The 21,528-nt window shown below is 42.9% G+C and overlaps 1 protein-coding gene and 2 long non-coding RNA genes across 4 annotated transcripts; 1 reads left to right on the forward strand and 2 right to left on the reverse strand.

Annotated features, from left to right (window-relative positions):
• Window positions 1-788: 788 nt before the first annotated feature.
• On the reverse strand, window positions 789-6,943 carry LOC128838735 (uncharacterized). Its single transcript, XR_008445252.1, has 2 exons — window positions 6,882-6,943; window positions 789-928 (listed from the first exon to the last, which is right to left on the reverse strand). It is a non-coding gene; the product is annotated as an uncharacterized LOC128838735 (long non-coding RNA).
• On the forward strand, window positions 3,968-10,228 carry DMP1 (dentin matrix acidic phosphoprotein 1). 2 transcript variants are annotated; one of them, XM_054031169.1, is made up of 5 exons: window positions 3,968-4,057; window positions 5,349-5,422; window positions 5,536-5,583; window positions 6,825-7,175; window positions 8,554-10,228. In XM_054031169.1, the coding sequence occupies exons 2-5, from the start codon at window positions 5,369-5,371 to the stop codon at window positions 9,979-9,981; spliced, it is 1,881 nt and encodes a 626-aa protein (XP_053887144.1). In that variant the 5' UTR covers window positions 3,968-4,057; window positions 5,349-5,368; the 3' UTR covers window positions 9,982-10,228. The 2 variants fall into 2 exon arrangements, with proteins under 2 accessions (XP_053887144.1, XP_053887145.1); XM_054031170.1 differs by having other exon boundaries at window positions 8,557-10,228.
• On the reverse strand, window positions 7,020-21,412 carry LOC128838733 (uncharacterized). The gene is made up of 5 exons (XR_008445250.1): window positions 21,330-21,412; window positions 17,839-17,917; window positions 8,605-8,738; window positions 7,195-7,245; window positions 7,020-7,109 (listed from the first exon to the last, which is right to left on the reverse strand). It is a non-coding gene; the product is annotated as an uncharacterized LOC128838733 (long non-coding RNA).
• Between the last annotated feature and the right edge of the window lie 116 nt (window positions 21,413-21,528).

Genomic DNA, 21,528 nt, shown 5'->3' on the forward strand with positions numbered 1-21,528 from the left:
TTCAGAGGAAAGCACATCCCAGGTTATCTAGCGTGACAGACAACGAAACCACAAACAAACAAAAAAATCAACGAGAAAGGAAGAAGGCCGTTTATGGAAGAAGGGAGTGAAAACACAAAAGATTTGACCCAGTACCTCAGGAAGTCAACACTGTCTTTCCACTGACTTCATTGGGCTTTGGATCAGACCCAGATGGAGCTAACAGAAAGGAAAGCCAAATGTGCAATCAAAAAAGGAGAGAAATAAAGGGAAAGAGAAAAACAACAATGAGGAAAGATAGTTACAGCTGCAAAAAGGTAGTGAAGCAGTGAAATAGAAATGAAGGGAAGAAGGTGGATATAAGAGGATATAAAAGGAACGTACAATGAGAATTAAACTAAATGCACAATGTAAGAAAAGAGACCAGAATCAAAGAAAGCACAAGGAAATAGAAGAGACCAGAAAGCTAAATGGCTGCTGTGGGCAGATTCAATGGAGAGAATTATAAAAACTGAAAATGACGGGGACGAAAATGAACACTTGAGAAAAGGGAGCCAGAGAAACTGGTCTAGGGGCCAGGCTACTGGAGACCTAGGGTTTATTCCTGGTGCTGCCACTGACCAGCTGTATCAGTTTGGGACTCTGTTTCTCCTAGTCTTTGTCTGTCTTGTCTTATTAGATTGCAAGCTTTGGGGGACAGGTTTCTTGCTATGTGTTTGTACAGTGCCTAACGTACCTGAGTCCCAATCTTGAGTGAGGGCTTTAAGTGCTACTGCAACATAAACACCACAATTGTAAATTTACCCCAGTGCAGAAAGGTATCTAATTTATTATGCACCACTTCAATTTTTTGCTTAATTCAAAGACCCAGTACCCATACTGAGAAGAAAGAAGGGTATCTCTGCAGTATCTCTTCCCCGCCACAAGGGGGAAGGCATCTTGACCCAAGCTGTGGGGGAAAACAAGATTTGTTTTACAACATTGTTTTAAAAATTCACAGATATCTATGTTTGTGTCAATAATTAGAGACTATGAACAGAGAATAATAAATATGATTAATCACATAATTAACACTTATTCAGCACTTATGCTCAAAGCATTTGGACATTCATTAACTTATTAATCTTCATGAAAACTTCATGATGTAGGTAAATATCCTCCTTTTAGCGATGGGGAAATTGAAGCAGAGACGATTTAGGGTAAAATTTTCAAAAGCGCCTAAGTGTCATTTTTCAAAGTAACTGTGGCCCAGATGCTCAAAGGTATTTAGGCTCCTAACTACCATTGAAACTGAGTCTTTGGGGCTCTGGGCCTTATGCACTTAGGAGCCCAAGCCTCACTGAAAGCCCCATTTGAAAATGTTACCCTTAATGACTCATCCACTTGACAAAGGATGTTGGTACCAGAGGTGGGAATAAAATCCAGAAATAAGGAATTTCTGACTTCCAGCTCCAGGTCAGCTAATAGTAAAAGACTGGAAGAAATCCCCTACCACCAAAGCTGTTGTATGGCTGCTTGCTCAGAGGGACTCCTGCACCCAAAGCAGGGTTTCCATACCACTGAGGGGAAGCTGCACAAAAGTCAATGCAATTTACAACTACATTACGTTTTTGGAAAATTACTGATTTTTTCCCTATATTTCTGCTTCGAAAACTGTATGTCTTTTACTGCATTAGGAGTACACTTAAAAAAAAAAACAGCATGAACTCTGCACTCTCCTTGTTTCAGTAGTGTTATTGTTGTACTATAATTTCGTAAATGTGGAAACTAAAGGCTCAATTCTCTGTTCCTCCCAATAGCAGATTATTGCACAAATGGAAGGGCAGTTCAAAGAGGGTTGTAAATGCCCTCTTCCATGCTTTTTCCCTGGAAAGAACAATTCCACCCCATAGTAATATTTTATAAAGAGTAATTTCCATTAAAGACTGGAAAACTCATTGCAGATGACTGAACTGTGGAGTTTTGTGTGCCCATACACTACAAAAAACCGAGGAAAATAGATCTCAAAATTTACTTTGGTTCTGACTCTGTTCCCACTGAACCAAATAGAAAAAACTCCCACTGACTTCCACAGGAGCAGGATATTGTGCTAATTGCAGTTTGTTTTTATTTGCCACACTTTTTGTGGTCTTACCTCACAATACACAGCTTCTGAGAGACATGCAGCTAAACGAGTGGAAAAGTTATTTCAAGTACTTTCCTTCAGTGACATGCGGCCAATCTCTTAACATAGGACTCCCACAATTTCTTTCCACATGGGCTGTACTAAACACTACATCTCCTGGGTAAATGCATTAGAGAGAGAGGGACTGAGGGATGGGGGAAATCTACTCATTCCTTTACCCAGTTAAACAAAAATGCCTTCTCATAACCCAGGAGGGAAGTGACACCACTTGGCAAAGAAAACTCGTAAAGTGCACTTCGCTGGAATTGTTTATACTTTTTCCTGAAAAAGAAACCTCGCCAAATTCCATTCTCCGTTACATCAGTGTAACTCCAGAGGAAAGCTGCTGAAGTCAGCAGAGCTACTTTGGACTATTGATGTTAAACCTGAGAGCTGAATTCAGCCTACTGAGTATAGTGAGAGCATAACACAATGTTGTGTAGTGTGAAGTTGGGGAGAAGGGTAAGAACTCTTTAGGGAAGTCTGGAGTTACCCTTCACTAGATCATCACTTTAAAAAGCCCTGCAATTTAGTGAAAGCGGGTCCATTTCAAAGGCAAAATATTTGTACTTCAGGCATATTTTTATGAGCTGAAGAACTAAGTCATCTCCAGCAGGGATGACCTAGCAATGTCCAAATGAGGACAGGGATACCATCCTAACCTTCCTTGCAGTTTGGTGGCAGCATTTTAAGACTCCCTCACAACACATCACTGCTTTTCCCATTAGACCTTGAAATCCACTTCCTTGGAATAAACCTGGGTAAAGAACTAACCAAACCAAAGGGAATGTGTGTTTGGTATTTACTAACATTGCCTAAAATTTTCTCTATTTATATATATTATTTTCATATATATGAGAGACTAATAAAATAACAGTACTAATAATGTGTGGAGCCGGGCCTCGCCGCCGCAGCCACCATGCAGCACAGAGCCCCGCGTCAGGCCGGGCTTTGCAGCTGCACTGCCCCAGGAGCTCGCAGCCCCGCTGCCCAAAGCATTGTGCCGGCGGCAGAGCGAGTGAGCTGAGGCTGCAGGGAAGGGGGGGACAGCAAGGGAGGGGCCGGGGTCTACCCTCCCAGGCCAGGAGCTCAGGGGCCAGGCAGGACGGTCCAGCGGGCTGTAGTTTGCCCACCTCTGCTCTAGAGGATGATAAAAGAAGGCAAGAAAAACCCCACCACCCAAACTGCTGTATTTGGCTCAAGTCCTATTTAGCTTTTTCTTTCCTTAAATAGCTCTAGGGCCTGATCAACAGAAGCTGATGGGAGACTGTTCCCTGAGTTTGAGAAAAGTTGGACCAGGCACTCAGTTTTCAGATTTACTGTGTGAAGATAGCACCTGTGAAACAAGGAGATTTCATCCTGATCCTTTTCAGCGTGTTCTCACAAGGTGTTTAAAGACATACAATTCCTGGAGCATAAGTGTACAAACTGTCTGCTTGTATGACCTGAAAATATACATTAACAGGAAACAACCCCCGCCTGAGTATGACCAGGATCTGGCCATGTGTGTGGGTGACACTCTAATTGTTTGTGCTCATAACCCTGTATGTATGTGAATGGCATAAATTTAGAAATCAAAATAAAGCCTTAGCAAGATCTTTCATTATATGAAAACGAGGCTAGTCATTTTGAAACCGCAAAAAGCTTTTTTTAGGGAAAATCTCTCTCTGGAGGCTAAAGGAAGTGTGGGGGTGCTGGATTCCCGGTGACACCTTATGACATCATTCATCCTGTGAGAGTGCAGATTGGCCACCATATCTGCAGCAGAGTTTAAATTCATGCACTAGTGGAGGAGGCTCCAGCTACTAAAGCGACAGGGTGATACAGGTATTTAACTGGTCCTATGCCTTTGTGACATCTGAAGTGCCAAAGCTAAGAGGTCCTGAAGAAAGCCTGTGTGACGTGCATACAGAAGTAACTATTTTAATTTCTTTGGTTTATTCTGAAAAATGGAACAGCATGTACATGTTAACAGTTCTTGATCTGTGATTTATAGAAAAGCACAACAGAACATCTCCAGGAAAGAGAGAGAGGAGGGTCAGGGGGCAGATTGTTTTCTAAGGAAAAAGCAAAAGCTCATCTCTTATTTTCAGATCTGTGTGTGCTTATTTAAGAGAGTAAAATAATGTAGTGTTTCTTTCCTACAGCATATTTATGTTTGTTTCTGTGTCCCATGTTTAGCTGATTTACCCAGTGTATAAATCCGTGAGTAAAGGTGTTTATATGTGAGGCCGAATAACTCTGATTTTCTTTACCTTGGGGGGAAAAAAATTCCAGCTAATTTGTGACAGACAGCCATGGTGTTAGATTATCTCATGCAATAGACTCAGTCTCAGCTATATCCTTTTGCACAAAGACACGGTGGAACAGATTCTGCCACCTTTGCCTTTGTTGCAGCGCACCTTGCTCCACAATTATTGTGTAGTTAGATGCTACTTAGTGTGAGTTGGGGTGGCAGAATCAGGCTCCCTGTTAGTCTAAAAGAGTGAAAATGTGTTGACTTGCCCATTGCAATGTTTATGGTTGATGTTACACAGAAGGGGTTAATTCGGAAAGAAAATGATTATTTAAATCCATTCCTAAAATCTGTTCTTTGTGAAGCATTAGACTGTTTCAGTGAGACTGGATTTGCTCCCTGGTACATAGTTATCCTATTCCAGAATTTTGTTTGGGATGCACAGATGATTGTGTGCAAGGCTCCATGTGATTTTTCTCCACTATTAATTTAGGATGAAAATGTAAATGTAAAGACAAAGTACCAATAGCAATGGCCAATATTGGTACTGTGACCGTGATCTGTGGTACTAAACTTTTTAACAGGCTGATTGGCAGCCCTGGGTGATGCAGTCATTATGGAACTAGTGAATCATAAACTGTTTTGCACTCTGTCATTAAAGTTTAATCAAGAAAAATCTGCACTTCCCCAGGTATCTCCTATTCCACACCAAAATATGAAATTCAACTTAACCTTCATGGCCCAGCTTCAAAAGCCACTAGAGATGTTGGGTGCCAGACAAGAGCATGTGCTCAGCACTCTTTCCAAATCAGGATCTTTTAAGGTGTCTCAGGTTGGGCACCAAAAACCGAGGCATCCAAAATCACTAGGTGCTTTTGAAAATCTTATATTCTGTTATAATCAATCCTGCTGAATTGCAATGAAGAGCATGTGAAAATACTCTTTTGTAACACCCCTACTTCATTGCAGCTACAGACACCATAATCAATATGAAGACAGTACTCCTGTTAATCTCTCTCTGGGCTTTATCCTGTGCTCATCCTGTAAGTACTTATTAGAAAATCATTAAAACCTCCTAGCCTCGGCATTTTAAGCATGCCCAAGATACTCTGTACCACTTCTGTTCATTCATAAATTGTCTTTTCAATTTGTTTAGGTGCCCAGCCATCAAAATGCCCATTCTGGGAGCTCCGAAGAACGGGGGGTAAGTTGATTATCAAGAGTTTTTCAGAAAACTCTATTTCAGCAAATAGCTTGTGAAACAGTATTGGAAAGTGGAAACTGGTCTCTGGTTAATAACGCTCAAAACAATACTTGATAAAATAACTCAAAGCCTAGAGGTGTATAGCTATATCCATTTTTTCAAGGTCATTTTAATTCATAATTGTTTCAGCCATGTCTACATAACTATTTCAGCCATTTTTACATACACCCTCCTTGCCCCCCACCCTCCATATGTGGAGATGGTAAGTAGGTGATAAATTGCATTACATGCTTTCGGCCACCTCAACTACGCGCTGCCCACTAACCCATCCCCACAGGACTTACTGTAACAATGCAAAGATCTGAACAGCTTCCGAGAGCTGCCATTTGAAATAGGAATTCTGCCAGAGCAATGTTTCCTCCTTCACCACCAAATATGGAATTTCTTCCTGACCTTCCCACAACGTGAGGCACGGGACCAGCACGGTTCAGCCGTGGACCAATAACTACTCTTCTAGACGTAATAATATCACAGCTTTCAAGTTTGGTATCTCCCAAACCCACAATGTTAGAAATGGGAACGATGTACCACTGGAAAGAAGAAAGTCCCATCTTCCCAGTGGGGGACAAATCATTTGTTCCTGACTCTGAAAGCTTATACTTTGTTGGGTCTAAAAAAAATGGAACTGGTATACTCCAAACCTCTTGTGGTTTTGGTTTTCCTGAGCCCAAAAGGCTCCCATGGTTTCGCAAATCTCTATCAATGAAATTGAAGATTACAACACCAAATCATTTCTGAATATAATTTTGAATGATCCCTTTAAAAAAAACAAATTAGTTCATTTGAAACACCAGCTGCAGCCATAGCAATATAATAAAAACACTCCTTTTATTTTACTCAAACTGAAATTACTTGAGTATAAAAAGTCTCAGAACACTTCAAAGTGCTTCAAAGAGCCATCATATACCCATCTCTTTTACCCAATAAAAACCGCAAGATGAAGCAGAACCAAATGTTTGGGGTTTCTTGCATAAGGCAAGATACAGTTCATTAGAAACAAATAAAAGCAGTGCAGAGGAACTGGTAATTAAGTCTTCACACTGCTCGCCTGACCCAAAGCCAAGCAGTAGTAAACAGTTTATTTTAAACCAGTGGACACAATGTGGCCCTTACAATGGCATCAGTAAAACCGCAACAACATTTGTTTAATCAAAGTACCTTCATTTCGCCTTTTTGTGCAGGACACAATAAGCGAAGAAAGTCTGAATGAGGAGGCAGATTCTGCTGACGATACTTACAGCGGTCCTAAAAGCGGTGCGGAAACTGGAGGAGAGGACTCCAATGCTGATGAGCATGATGGCATTGATGAAGAAAACCACGACCCATCTGTGGTTTCTAGCAGGAGCTCTGAAAGTCATCCAGATGATGTCGATGCAAGGAGCACTCAGGACTATGAAGAGGAGGATAGTTTCCGAATTAAGCAGGCTCAGCATAAGAATTGGGCTGATCACGAGGATTCTGGTGACCTTGATGATGTGGAAGAAGTAGATGAAAACAGTCATGGTGATCAATCAACAGAGAAAAACTCTCTGGTAAGTGTACATAGCTCACCTGTATAAGGCTCCGTTTCCTAGCAGATAACATTCTTCTTCTGCCAGTTGTCTGAGCAGAAAAAGTGGTTAGCAGTCTTAATTCAATCTGCAGTAAACACAGGGCTACAACATAACACATCCCAGATAATTTGCTGTAAATTAGCACTGTAATCAGATCAGGCTCTGTTTTCAAGAGACAGAGGATTATGCTAACTGAGCTGAATTTTGTAGAACAAATTTGGATTTGGGTAAGTGCATGGGAAATAAAAAAAGAGTATCACGCCTCTGTCTTTGTAATGGCATCAGTGTGTCAATTAAAGACAAACAAATTGGATGTATTTGAAATTCACACATATGCAAAATTCTTATAGGACAAAATTTGACTACATGGAAAAACATAACCAAAAATATACAATTGTGTAAAATTATATCTGAAATTAAACCCTATCCCCGTTTTTTATTCACCACTAGATTATAGTCCTTCACATGAAAAATGTTGTCCAGATACCTAATGGACCTGTGGATATATGGAAAGCATTATTTTCTTATATCTTTACTGTCAAAAGCATAAAAACTCAATATTCATCCTTGGGTCAGATTTTCAAAAGAGCTCAAGTTCATCAGCTCCCATTTTTTATTGCACAAATGGGCCTGAAATCAATTACTATAAATTTGAAAACAACACTGGCCAAGATTTTCCAAAGAGCGCAGCACCTAACAGCTACCATGGAGTCCATGTGGAAGTTCTGACTTTTTTCAGAATGGTGCAATGGGCCAGATCACTGCATTTAGTGTTGTGGACCATTACTGTAGAATATGATAGTAGTTATATTAAGGCATATATAATTACATGTAGAAATGGAACAAACCAAATCCCTGTATCCAAACACCCAGAATTTCAAAAGCTGGATCAGAATTTTGTGGCTTGAGCCATATTATATCACATCATGTTCTATTTATTATGAGTGTGACGGACCGATGCCATCCCAAACCAAGTAATGCCATAAACCAAAATTCACCCCTCTCCTGCCATAAATCTAATGATGACACACATTTTAAACTAGTGGATTACTTGTTTACAGAATCTACATTGAATCCTAGTAGAGCAGCAATTTCTGGGGGGATATATTTTTAAGACTCCTAAAACATTAACTGAAGTAACATTATTGTTTTATTTGTTGGTTAAATCTAACATAATTTTAAGGCATACTGGGCCAAATTCTGCTCTCAGTTACACCCATGTAACATTATGAATTTTGATGAGGTAGCAGAGATATAAATGATAGTAGTATTTGGCCTATACAATTTAGTAAACAAATCACCTTGTAAAATACAGCAAGGAAGTGTTTACAATAATTTCTCTTCGCCACATGTCTAGGAGGATGTAAAGGAGATTCCTGCTATTGACAGCATCGACAATGGAGCTCACCATGCCAGGGGCAGCAGAGAATCAGAAGACAATGATGACGGATTTCTTTATCAATCCAATGGCTTTGACTCTAGCAAGGGGGACGAGGAAAGAAATTCTCTGACAGATGAGGAAGATGACAGCGGAGATTATACCTTTGATGAAAATAAAGAGGAAGAAGTTAAGGGGGCAGACCCTAGATACACTGTTCGTCCCACTGAAACAGATGAGCATAATGCAGTTGTTGATGGAGATCTAGACGGTGACCATAGAGACACCGCTATTGGGAAAAAAGATAGCAGTAGCAGCAGCAGCAGCAGTAGCAGCAGCGAGAGCAGAGGCTTTGGTAATGGGGAGGTTGCCAGTCGCAGCAGGCATGTCCACAGGAAAAGAAATCGAGGTGACAGTGACAGTGACAGCAGTAGCCAAGAGGCGAGAGATGATTTTGATGATGAGGGAATGCAAGGTGATGACCCATCCATCTTTGAGAGTGAAGGTGGCAATTCCAACATGGTTCATGGTGCCATTCATTCCAAAGAGAGCAGCCAAGAAACCAGTAGGGAGCACCACTACAGCAAGCGGAAAAGCAGCAATCAATCACTGAAACGTTTCCAGAGCCATGTGTTCCAAAATGGTGGTGATACTTCAGAAGAGGATGATAGTGCAGAGCACAATGACAGCAAATCCAAAGAGGACAGCAAGTCCACAGAAGACAACAGTCATTCTGAAGAAAATGTTGCCAGCCACTCCAGAGAGGATGTCACCAGTCAGTCAAAGGAAAGTGTCACCAGCCGCTCCAGGGAGGATGTCTCCAGTCAATCAAGTGAAGAGAGTAGGGAATCCCAAGAAGAAAGTGAGGAAAATTCCAAAGATGTGGATAGCAAATCCAATGAACACAGTGGTAGCAAATCTAAAGAAGGGCAGGAAGACAGAGAGTCCCTGGAGGATGACAGCAAGATATCAATAAGTGACAGTGAATCCACAGAAGACACGAGGGACCATAGTAAATCAGAGGAGAAGAGTACATCCACAGAGGACAGCTTGGAATCAGAAGAAGATAAGGACGGACCATCTCACAGTAAATCGGGTGAGAGCAGAAGTGCTTCAAAAGAGAGCAGTAGCAGTGAAGAGGGCAATGCCAGTGATTCGAATGAAGAGGACATCAGTTCTGAAGAGCTGCGAGGCCAAGACAGCAAGTCTGCTGAAACTAGTGATAGTGAATCTAAAGAAGAGGGAGATAGTGAATCCAGAGAGCGCACTGCAAGCCAATCAATCAGCCAGGAAGATGACAGTATATCAAGGAGCATGGAAATTGAAAGCAGAAAGCTAGTGCTTGATGTTTATCACAACAAACCCATTGGTGATTATGATGACAATGACTGCCAGGATGGGTATTAAAATATACATTAAAATCCAACTATATATGACTTGTGGGGGGGAGGGAAAAATCTTTTAATTTATTTACCATATAGACCAGGGGTGGCCAACCTGAGCCTGAGAAGGAGCCAGAATTTACCAATGTACATTGCCAAAGAGCCACAGTAATACTTTAGCAGCCCCCTATCAGCTCCCCCACTCCCAGCCTCGTTGATCAGCGCCTCCCCCTCCCTCCCCTCACCTCCTGATCAGCTGTTTCGTGGCATGCAGGAGGTTCTGGGGGGGAGGAGTGAGGAGACGGCAGGCACGGGGTGGGGGTGGGAAGTGGTGGAGTGGGGGCAGGGCAGGGCCTGTGCAGAGCCAGGGGTTGAGCCGTGAGCACTCCCTGGCACATTAGAAAGTTGGCGCCTGTAGCTCCAGCCCCGGAGTCGGTGCCTATACAAGGAGCCGTATATTAACTTCTCTGGAGCCACAGGTGGGCCCCCTTGATATAGACAGTATGAAGGTCAGCTGTTCCTTCTGAGAAATATTCTGTGAACAATAAGGGCATGCTGATATTGTAGGATTTCACTATTTCAGCTGGTGTTTGCCCAATGTGAAATGAAATGAAAAATGATGCTTTAAATATGAAAAGGATAAATCTCAGTGAGAAGCTGATTTATGATCCTAGAACTGAATTAGTACAAAAAAAAGAAAAGCTAAATATTAGTTAGGAGAAGCATTTGCAAATAAAATAAAATCTTGTATTTTTCAGTGAAGATAAAGCTAGCACAGTGGTGGGTCTATGTTCTCCTATAATTGATTGCATTATGTCCATTAACATTGTTAGGACTGATGTTTGAGCATTAAGGAGAGAATGGATGCTTAAATTTATTACACAAATATTTGCATCTACAACTTCTTTAAATTAATTTGACTACAGACCAAATGACCTTTAAATTAATTGCCAGTACTGCACATAAAAAGGAAAGCAGCTAGTCACTGCAGGTACAGTGTATGAAGTATCACTTCAGTATGGGACGTACGTAATATTTTGTAATAAATGTACAGAAAATGTGTTGTATTCTTTTGCATTGATTGCATTACTATTTCAACATTAAAAATAATCCTATTTGACTTCCCTAATTAATATTTAAAACACCAGACTAAATAGTCACATGGTTTGTTTTTACTATTAGTTATATTAAAATGAAACATGATTTGGATTCTAACTGCTGTGAGCAGAAACAAAGAGGTTTCTAAACTGATAACTTTAACGTATTGCAGCATGGCTGACTCAGATGGACGAACCACTTAAGCAAAAATAGTGCTTGATTCTGATCTCACACTGTTTTTATACCAGTATAAGTCAGTGGAGTCATTTTTGACGTGCTCTCACACCAATGAGATCAGATTCATACCCTGTACTTGTGCTGATTTTGCAGCAGGAGGCCAGCATTTGAAGCATCCCTCTTCAAAATGCCACTTTCAAAAAGAGATCCTAGGTGGAACGTTATTGCAACATCAGCTAATCATCTTTCTCTAATGCTCTATAACCATTCTCAGATGTTCAGCACGTCAGCACTGCAGCCTCCACTAGGGGGAGGGATAGCTCAGTGGTTTGAGCATTGGCCTGCTAAACCCAGGGTTGTGAGTTCAATCCTTGAGGGGGCCACTTGGGGATCGAGGGCAAAAATCAGTACTTGGTCCTGCTAGTGATGGCAGGGGGCTGGACTCGATGACCTTTCAAGGTCCCTTCCAGTTCTAGGAGATGGGATATCTCCATTAATTCTAATTCTTCTTAAATGTACTGGGAATACAGAGATCTCTATGCTAGACTAAACCAAGGACAGTCCTGTATTCAGAGGTGCGCACACATACACATACCATTGACCCTGACTGACCTACCTCTGTTCAGAATTCAATCATTATCATTTAAAAGCTTAGCAAAAGGATAGCTCAGTGGTTTGAGCATTGACCTGCTAAACCTAGGGTTGTGAGTTCAATCCTTGAGGGGGCCATATAGGGATATGGGGAAAAATCAGTACTTGGTTCTGCTAGTGAAGGCAGGGGGCTGGACTTGATGACCTTTCAAGGTCCCTTCCAGCTCTATGAGCTAGGTATATCTCCATATATTATATTAAATCTGCTATTGCCAGTACTGGAAGGTAGAAAGACCCAGGGGAGCACAACTCTGAACATGACTGAGGATGTGGAACTTTCTCGACATGGACGTGCTAGTAACAGGACCAACCTGTGCACAGAAGGTGACAGGCCTTCTGAATCCTGCTCCCATCCTCTGGTGTTGGTTAGGAGAAGGACGATGACAGGAGCATTCTGAAGGCTGGGGCAGTGGAAGGAAGGTGGTATGCGGAAGCTGGGAGGAAGGGAGAATCAAAAATGTGGCCACACATTGGTGATGGCAGAAGAAAATGGAGAGAGAAGGGAAAGGGAGGTTAATGAATAAGACAAAGGAGAGTTGAGAATGCACCTGGGTTTTAGTGATGGTGCAGGGCGTGGGAAGGGAGAACAAACAAAGGGTGCTGAAGCTGGAGGGGAGTTGGAATGAGAGTCCAGCTGGGTGCTGATACTGGGGTTGCAGGGAGTAGCGTGGGAGGAGGATTGGGGGCTGAGCTGGACTTGGAGCTGGCAATGGTGGAAGGGAGTAGGGCAAGGAGGCTGAGAAGTCTGACCAGTCTCTCACCTATCTTCTACTTCAGAACACAAGTATGGAATCTGGGTTACGGGACTACAAATAGCGTTTTATGGACATCTCTCCAACTACTTTTTGTCTCCTAGTGTAAAAGTTCTTCCACCTCCAGTATGTTGGGAACTTAACTCTAGAGCTGCTCCCCAGCTGCAGCATCCTGGCTGAGGGCAGGTTCGGGCAGTCCCTCCCTACTTGCTTTAACCCTATGTTGACATAGCTGTATTCCCCTCATCAAAGGGCAAGGGATGCTCTTGTTCAATCCCAGCAGCATGTTCAAGTGTTTGTGGGAGGGGGTCCCTTGCAAATACATGTTGTGGTACCAAAGAACATGGACAGTTAAGTAGTCTTGATGACACTGATTCACAGCAAGCAGGACCGGCTCTGGCTTTTTTGCCGCCCCAGGCAAAAAAGCCTCCCGCCGCCCCTCCCCACCCCCAGCGCGGCAGGGGAGGGTGCCGAGCCCGGCCGCGGGCCGCTCTCTCCGACCGGATGGAGCACAGGGGGGAGGGCGGCGAGCCTGGCCGGGGCTCTGCTCTCCCCGGCGGCCAGAGCGCCGGGGGGAGGGTGGCGAGCCCACCAGAGCTCCGCTCTCCCTGGTGGCCGGAGTGCCGCGAGGAGGGCGGTGAGCCCAGTCACGGCCCCGCTCTCCCTGGCGGCCAATGCGCCGGGGGAGGGCAGCGAGCCCACTGCGGCTCCGCTCTCCCTGGTGGCCGGAGCCGGAGCACCGCGCCACCCCCCTCCAGGTGCCGCCCCAAGCACAAGCTTGGTGGGCTGGTGCCTGGAGCCGGCCCTGACAGCAAGCAATTTAATGCAAGGACCTGCAGGATGGACAAATTTCCTAAATGAAAGCACATCCACTAGATTAATTTTTGTAATTAGATGTAAAACTCTGAGTTGATCACAGAGCAGATGATGTATCATGCCTGCATGATATTGAAATTCAGTAATTGTTCCAGTTCTGAGAAATCCTGAGTCAATCCTGCTTGAGATCTGGAATTAAATTCAAGTTTCCAGGTGCATGCATACCTGGAATATATGTAACATACCAGCAGATGAAACTGCATGAATTTTACCTTTAGATGAAACATTATCTTTAAACTGTAGAATTACAGACCAGTAACTCAAATCAATCCGCAAATGCAATCTGAATTATGAAAAGCCAATGTCAAATAAAGTAGCTCTTATTTTGTTAACAATGAGCTCACATTGTGGGTGGAGTACTGACCCCTTGATATGGGGTCAGTATTTGCTGATTAAGCAGAGCATTTTCGCTATGTAATTTACTTTAAGCTCATGCGAAGTCCCATTAAAATCAGTGCGACTATACATATGCTTAAAACCAAGCATGTGCTCAAGTGCTTTGCTGAATTGGGGTATGGAATCTGGGTTACGGGACTACAAACAGAGCTTTATGGATGCCTCTCCAACTACTTTTGTCTCCTGATATAAAATGATTAAGAAACAAGGGCCAAATTCTGGAAAAGAATGAAAATACACAGAAACGTCACCAGAATATATGGGGAAAAGTTTGGAAGTGTGAAATATTGGAGCTCCACTGAACACAGATCCACTGGCCATGCCTCTGGTGTGCCAACAGTTCTCTGTGCAGGACTTCTCTGTGTGTAGAGCTCATTGAGATCTGATTTGTGTTGCATAAAGATCAATGGTTTCCCCATGTAGTGTCTTGTGAAAAAGTCCCATGGAATTTAACCGAATGTTAAAACATTTGCATAACTTTTTAAACCACCATACAGAGTGAAATTCATTTTATAATGGAGATATCCCATCTCCTAGAACTGGAAGGGACCTTGAAAGGTCATCGAGTCCAGCCCCCTGCCTTCCTTAGCAGGACCAAGTACTGATTTTGCCCCAGATCCCTAAGTGGCCCCCTCAAGGATTGAACTCACAACCCTGGGTTTAGCAGGCCAATGCTCAAACCACTGAGCTATCCCTCCCCCCCATATGCTCCACTTCAGTCAATGGGAGTGTTGCTATTGACTTCAATGGAGGCAGGATTTAGAATCATAGAATATCAGGGTTGAAAGGGACCTCAGGAGGTCATCTAGTCCAACCCCCTGCTCAAAGCAGGACCAATCCCCAACTAAATCATCCCAGCCAAGGCTTTGTCAAGCCTGACCTTAAAAACCTCTAAGGAAGGAGATTCCACCACCTCCCTAGGTAACCCATTCCAGGGCTTCACCACCCTCCTAGTGAAAAAGTTTTTCCTAATATCGAACCTAAACCTCCCCCACTGCAACTTGAGACCATTACTCCTTGTTCTGCCATCTGGTACCAATGAGAACAGTCTAGATCCATCCTCTTTGGAACTCGCTTTCAGGTAGTTGAAAGCAGCTATCAAATCCCCCCCCACCCATTCTTCTCTTCTGCAGACTAAATAATCCCAGTTTCCCTCAGCCTCTCCTCATAAGTCATGTGCTCCAGCCCCCTAATCATTTTTGTTGCCCTCCGCTGGACTCTTTCCAATTTTTCCACATTCTTCTTGTAGTGTGGGGCCCAAAACTGGACACAGTACTCCAGATGAGGCCTCACCAATGCAGAATAGAGTGGTATGATCACGTCCCTCAATCTGCTGGCAATGCTCCTATTTATACAGCCCAAAATGCTGTTAGTCTTCTTGGCAACAAGGGCACACTGTTGACTCATATCCAGCTTCTTATCCACTGTAACCCCTAGGTCCTTTTCTGCAGAACTGCCGCTTAGCCAGTTGGTCCCCAGCCTGTGGCAGTGCATGGGATTCTTCCGTCCTAAGTGCAGGACAATGCACTTATCCTTGTTGAACCTCATCAGATTTCTTTTGGCCCAATCCTCTAATTTGTCTAGGTCCTTCTGTATCCTATCCCTACCCTCCACTCCTCCCAGTTTAGTGTCATCTGCAAACTTGCTGAGGGTGCAGTCCACGCCATCCTCCAGATCATTAATGAAGATATTGAACAAAACCGGCCCCAGGACCGACCCTTGGGGCACTCCGCTTGATACTGGCTGCCAACTAGACATGGAGCCATTGATCGCTACCCACTGAGCCTGATTATCTAGCCAGCTTTCTATCCACATTATAGTCCATTCTTCCAGCCCATACTTCAACTTGCTAGCAAGATTTCACCCATAAAATGTAATAGAGAATTATACCCCTATTATAGAATGGCTCAAAAATCTATTCTATGAATCTAATTATTTGCTAAATGCAAAATACATTATAAGAGTAATTTTGATACAACCCAAAGTTCTATAGCCTTTGACTCATTGAAAGCACATTCTTTGCTTCAGAATGCTCTGAGTATTTGGGCCTGTGTATGGGGAACACTAACCAATACAGACTAACACGGCTACCCTGTTTTTTTTATCTCCACATTGTGTGTGGATGTTGGTCTTTCTTTCTCAGGTTGAATCAAAATCTTCATCTTCAATTTAATCCAGAGGAGGTTTGAAAACAGCATCTCAATTTTTGTTTGTTTGTTTTCTGAAAGAGATAGAGGGTGTAATCCTGGCTCTATTGAAGTCAGTGGAAGTCCCATGTCTAGGGGGAAGTGATGTAAAATAGTAGGGGGAATAATTAGGTATACACAAATAAAACATGTGCCTGGTAAATGTTGGAATTCATCCAGCATACTATGTACCGGGGGCCTGCTGAAGTTAATGGGAGTCTTTCCTTTGACTTTGGCTCAGGCCCTAACATGCTGGAAAGATTTCTAGGGCGAATGCAGAGTGCTAACATTAAAGTGATATCTAGGCTTTAGGAATTTCTTAGAACAACTTAATGTAAGAAGCCCCAAACTGCAACATAGCAATGAATAAGAACTTTCGACAAGAGATTACTCATATCAATGGCTAAGGCCTTTTACCTTATAAACTATTTTTTTCTACCAGCAAGTAAGACAGTGTGGGCTAGATTCACAAATGGACTTAGGCACCTACCAGCTACTTTAGGTGCTTAAATCCCAGAATCAGGCCCACGAGGATGAACAAAATCCCCACTCACCTGCCACCAAACCCTAAAAATTTGTCAGTAAATGTTCCCTAGGAACCTGAGTTTCTGCCTCTGAGTATATGAACTACAGCCCCACACCAGGTGCCTAAGCCCCAGAGTGATGCATGAACCTGGGGAAGATGCATGTTCCTCTGCCTAATTTGCCTGCAGGGCTGAGTCTAGTAAGTGTGCTCAAAGCTCACCTACCAGATTGGGCCCGTATAGGCAATTTTACACAAAACAGCCAGGAAACGGGGAGGAAAGGAGGCGGTGGACCTCCCTCAGAACTTTTAGCCCAGTGGTGAGGGTGCTCACTGGGGTTAGGAGGGGCCTTCCTTCCCATTCAAATTCTCCTCTGCCTGACGGGGAAAGGGATTTGAACTGGGATCTTGGTGAGTGCCGTAATCCCTGGGTGCTGGGATATTCTGCGACGGTGTTCCCTCAGTCTCTCCTGTTAAAGCTGTTCCACTGTGGATATATAATTTTAAAAAGACATTGGTGCAGTGGGACTGGCTGCTCGGTCTCATACCTCCCAGGTGAGGGCTCTAACCACCAGGCTACACAGTCATTCCCATGGCTGCTTTCTCCATGGTCCAATGTTTTTTTCCTTATTGATTCACAATGGAACAGCTTCATCTGGAGAGACTGATGGCCACCTTCTCTCAGGACATCCCATAGCCCAGTGGTTAGAGCACTCACCTGAGAGGGGATAGTTCCCTATTCAAACCCTGTTTCCCTTAGGCACTTGAACCCATCCCATGTGAGTAGCCTAATCACTAATCTAAAAGTTACAAGGGAGGTGGTCCTCTTTCTCTGCCCCACAAAAGGGAAGGATTGCAGCTGAGATTCCCAAGCACAGGAAGATGCCTCCATGGACTGAGGTCCCTGTCTCCAAGGAAGAGCTGCCTAGTGTGCTGGCCTTTGTGAATCTCATTGTGAGGCACCAATCTCTCCCTGTTCATTGTTTAGGGAGCCTAGGTACTGAACCCAGGCTCTGTGAGTCACAATGATTTTCCAGGCACCTAAAAGTTAAGCATCATGGGGATATTGAATGTCACCATGCCTAAGTTTTTTTTGTGACTCTAGCCCTAACTCTTGTACCTAGCATACAGACTATTTAACATTAATCCAGCAGATTTGTATTAGATGCACAGTAGACAGACCTTGACTTACTCATATGTTATTAGTGGACAGATGTACTTACACAGATGTATGCTGATACAATTGCATTTAAATTCCTCTGGAGCCAGTGAGTGGTATGTCTGCTGGGAGTTGGAATAGATCTACAAATTAAAGCCCCAGAAAGGAAGTTAATTCAATTTTAACTGTTTATAGCAAGAAAAATGATACTTAATTTGTGAACTCAAATACTCTCTGGAGCATTGAAAAAGCTCTTAATTGACTTTTTTGGTTTTAGAGGATCTGACTTTTTATTTACGAACTAATCAAAAGAGACTCCTAGATAAATGGTGGAAAGCATCTAAGCATCTAGCTCAAGATACAGGCTGTGTAACTGTATTAAAAACCACAAAATGTTGAAAAACCTTGAAAAATGAAAAAATATTGATTTTTAATAACCATTTCATTCAGCCCATTTTTTAGCATTGTTATTTAGAAATATGTCAGTGTAGGAAATTGCATTGTGATTTCTCAGATACCCAGCAAGTGGCACTGCTGTTCAGATCAAATGATGCAGCCCCAGCAAGCACACTGAGTTGAGTTTATAGGCCTAAATCTAAATCAGCAACAGGGTATGCAGGACCTATTCAGTTTCCTAATTAAAATGCCCAACCTGACACAAAGCAACCTTAGGACCGGGGAATTGCAAAAGTTGCTTAAAACTGCTGTTTCATACACACACATACATGACTACCACTCAGCAGTCATGAACTGGACCTCAAAATTGGGCCCAAAGTATTTGGATGTTTGAGAAAAAGTAGTAAGTTTCTGTCCTCTGCCTCATCTTTTCCCTCTATTCCTCCAAGATGCCCAGATAATACAGTGATGGGTGACAGTATAAAGCTCTAAGGTAGAATATGATTTAGTGGACAGAACACTTACAAAAATCATTTATCTAGGACTTACAACAGCCCTTGGAAATAGATAAATATCATTTCTTCATTTTATACATGGAGCAAGTGAGAACCAGAGATGTTAAGTGTTGTGCCTACGGTCACATAGCAATGTAGTTTCAGAACAGAACCATGACTAGAACCTGGGATGGAATTCTGGTTCTGTTCAAGTCAGTGTGAGTTTTACCCCAAGTCTCTTGACTCTCCGTCCTTTGCCTTTAGGCCACAGTGTCTCCAAGCAAATCAAACAAAATCTCCAGGTTTGACTCTGTTCTTATTTATACACTTGTACATAGGGAATAATTCCCACTGAAGTGAATGGAGTTATATCAGTGTGACAACAGAATCAAGCCCTAAATCTTAGGCTACATCTACACTACACGGGGGGGTCGATTTAAGATATGCAAATTCAGCTACACAAGCCTCCCAAACTCTAAAACAGGGATAATATTTGCCTCTCCAGGGTACAGTGGGAAAACTAGATTGTTTGTACATTGCTTTGAATAAGAAAAGTAATAAGTACACTATAAATTATTGCAAGACACTATTGAAAGAGCATTAACTTTGATCTGCTGCTTTATTTGGATTTCCACAATATCTCACTATCTATTTTTATACACGAGTATACAGCTTTGAGGATCTGCAGCCATCAACTGAAGATAGCAGAGCCTATGCTGAATACCTAACAATGAGAACTGTGCTAAAGTCATGTTTCTTTTTCATCCATATCCACCTATATTCTGACAATAACGTTAACGGTTTCATACATGACAAAAAAAGAGAGTTTAATAAAACCACTGAAGCTGTCTTTTTGAAACCTTTAAGCTTCATGAATTTGTGAGCAGTTTCAAGAAACCAACATGCTCTCATCCAGAAGAATGAGAAGAAGAAGAAGAAGAAGAGCCATTTTTTGTAAAACTACTGAAGGAATGCTGAAAAGAACCCTAGCATGACTGTTGGAAATATTTGTTAAAGACTTCATTAAGAAGATGAAAGGATGGTAGCAAAATACACACCTCAGTATGCTACTGCTCTTTTTTGATAATCAAGGGGCCAATGCTACATCTGTAACATAGGGATAATGCTATTTCTCCTTAGGAAAGTGCTTTGAGATATACTGAAAAGTGCTAGGGTATTATTATTCCCAGCCTTATTACTATTTCGCATAGCACGGATTGACTTCCAGGGCCAGCTCCAGGCACCAGCCAACCAAGCTTGTGCTTGGGGCGGCACCTGGAGGGGGGCTGCACGGTGTGGCGCTCCGGCTCCGGGGATAGCGGGGCCATGGCCGGGGCTCGACACCCTCCCCCTGGCGCTCTGGCTGCCGGGGAGAGCGGAGCCCCGGCCGGGGCTCGCCGCCCTCCCCCCACCGCTCTGGCCACCGGGGAGAGCGGAGCCCCAGCCGGGCACTCTGCCCTCCTCCCAGGGCTCCGGCTGCCCTCCCCCCGGCCGCCGGGGAGAGCAGAGCCCCCGCCGGGGCTGGCCGCCGCGGAGAGCGGAGCCCCGGCCAGGCACTCTGTCCTCCTCCCAGGGCTCCATAGCTGGTCAAAATGTAGGATGCTGGTTTTGTGGAAAAAAGTGGATCACTTAATTTTGAATTTTTTTTGACCAGCTCTATTTTTTAATGGCTATCACGAAACCATTAATTTAATCCATTCAGGATAACTGACATAGGGTCAATAGCAAAAACTCCATGGACTCCAGTGGGAACAGGATTGGGCCCTGCTCTTTAAAAATGTAAGATCCCCCCCCCCCCTCCAAGAGCTAAATACCATTATTACTGTGGCATATTGATCTCAGGGAGTGGAGCAGGAGATGCAGCGACTCTCTGAGGTGACTATACCACAGTAACGAAGCCACACCAAAATGGCAGGGTGCACCGTAACCAGCTTTCCCACCTATGTTATTGCCTCTCATCTGACAGTCTCACTTTTTTTTTTTTAGATTACATCTGAAATGGAGAGCACTAATCAGCTCTTGAAACTTTCCCCTCCTTTCTGGTGCACGGGGTTCTAAATATGGTCTAAGTACCACAATACTGTGGTCAATCAAAATGCCAGTTTTCAAACTGAGCTTTATTGCATTTGGTCACCTTTCTCCTTCCCTACCATAGCTGGAACTGTATTTTTAGGAGCCAGGAATGTGGCCAGATAAAATTAAATGGGGATGAGTAACTTTCAAACTGATTTAGCACACACCGAGACTGTCACATACGCCCCACTCCCCCACTGAGGGCTCTATTTTTTTTCTTACATAATAGCACAGGCTTGTGGTCATCATCAAAAAATAGGGAAAGGGTTTCTGAACTTTTTTTATTTTTAAAAATGTGGTCACTTTCTCTTTTTTTCTGTAACCCAGAGCTATATTTTCGGAACACCACAGGAATGCAGTTTAAAAAAAAAGAACTTTAAAAAAAATTGAAATAAAGAACTCTCCCTATTACACCTTTGTTTACTGTGCCTTTAAATCCACAGCAGGAAAGCCTGAAAAAAAGATCTAGGCAGAAGCTCTACAGTGAAGCAGGAAAAGATACAGTACCTTCATGAGCAATACTTTTTTCCTTATTATAATAAAATTCCTTGTACAGTATTGGAAGAAAGTGACTCTTTTTATGATTCCTTACCATTGTCACATGACGCTCCTCAGTCTATGTTCAGAGACCATTTTCTTCCCTTGTAAATAAAAAGTAAAATGAAATTATTTATATAGGAAATATTCAAGACTATTTCACCCTCTACCTTCTTTTCACTCCACTATAAGAAGGTGTAATAAGCTCTTCCAAAGATATTCAAAAGTTGCTATTTATTATATTTATTTTAATG

The sequence above is a fragment of the Malaclemys terrapin genome, chromosome 5 (genome assembly GCF_027887155.1).
Source record: "Malaclemys terrapin pileata isolate rMalTer1 chromosome 5, rMalTer1.hap1, whole genome shotgun sequence".
Classification (NCBI taxonomy): Eukaryota; Metazoa; Chordata; order Testudines; family Emydidae; genus Malaclemys; species Malaclemys terrapin.

Coding starts and splice junctions, on each gene's coding strand:
- DMP1 (XM_054031169.1), top strand. CDS start 5,369: ATGAAGACAGTACTCCTGTTAATCTCTCTCTGGGCTTTATCCTGTGCT. Junction 5,584..6,824: donor GGAGCTCCGAAGAACGGGGG/GTAAGTTGATTA, acceptor CTTTTTGTGCAG/GACACAATAAGCGAAGAAAG. Junction 7,176..8,553: donor CAACAGAGAAAAACTCTCTG/GTAAGTGTACAT, acceptor CCACATGTCTAG/GAGGATGTAAAGGAGATTCC.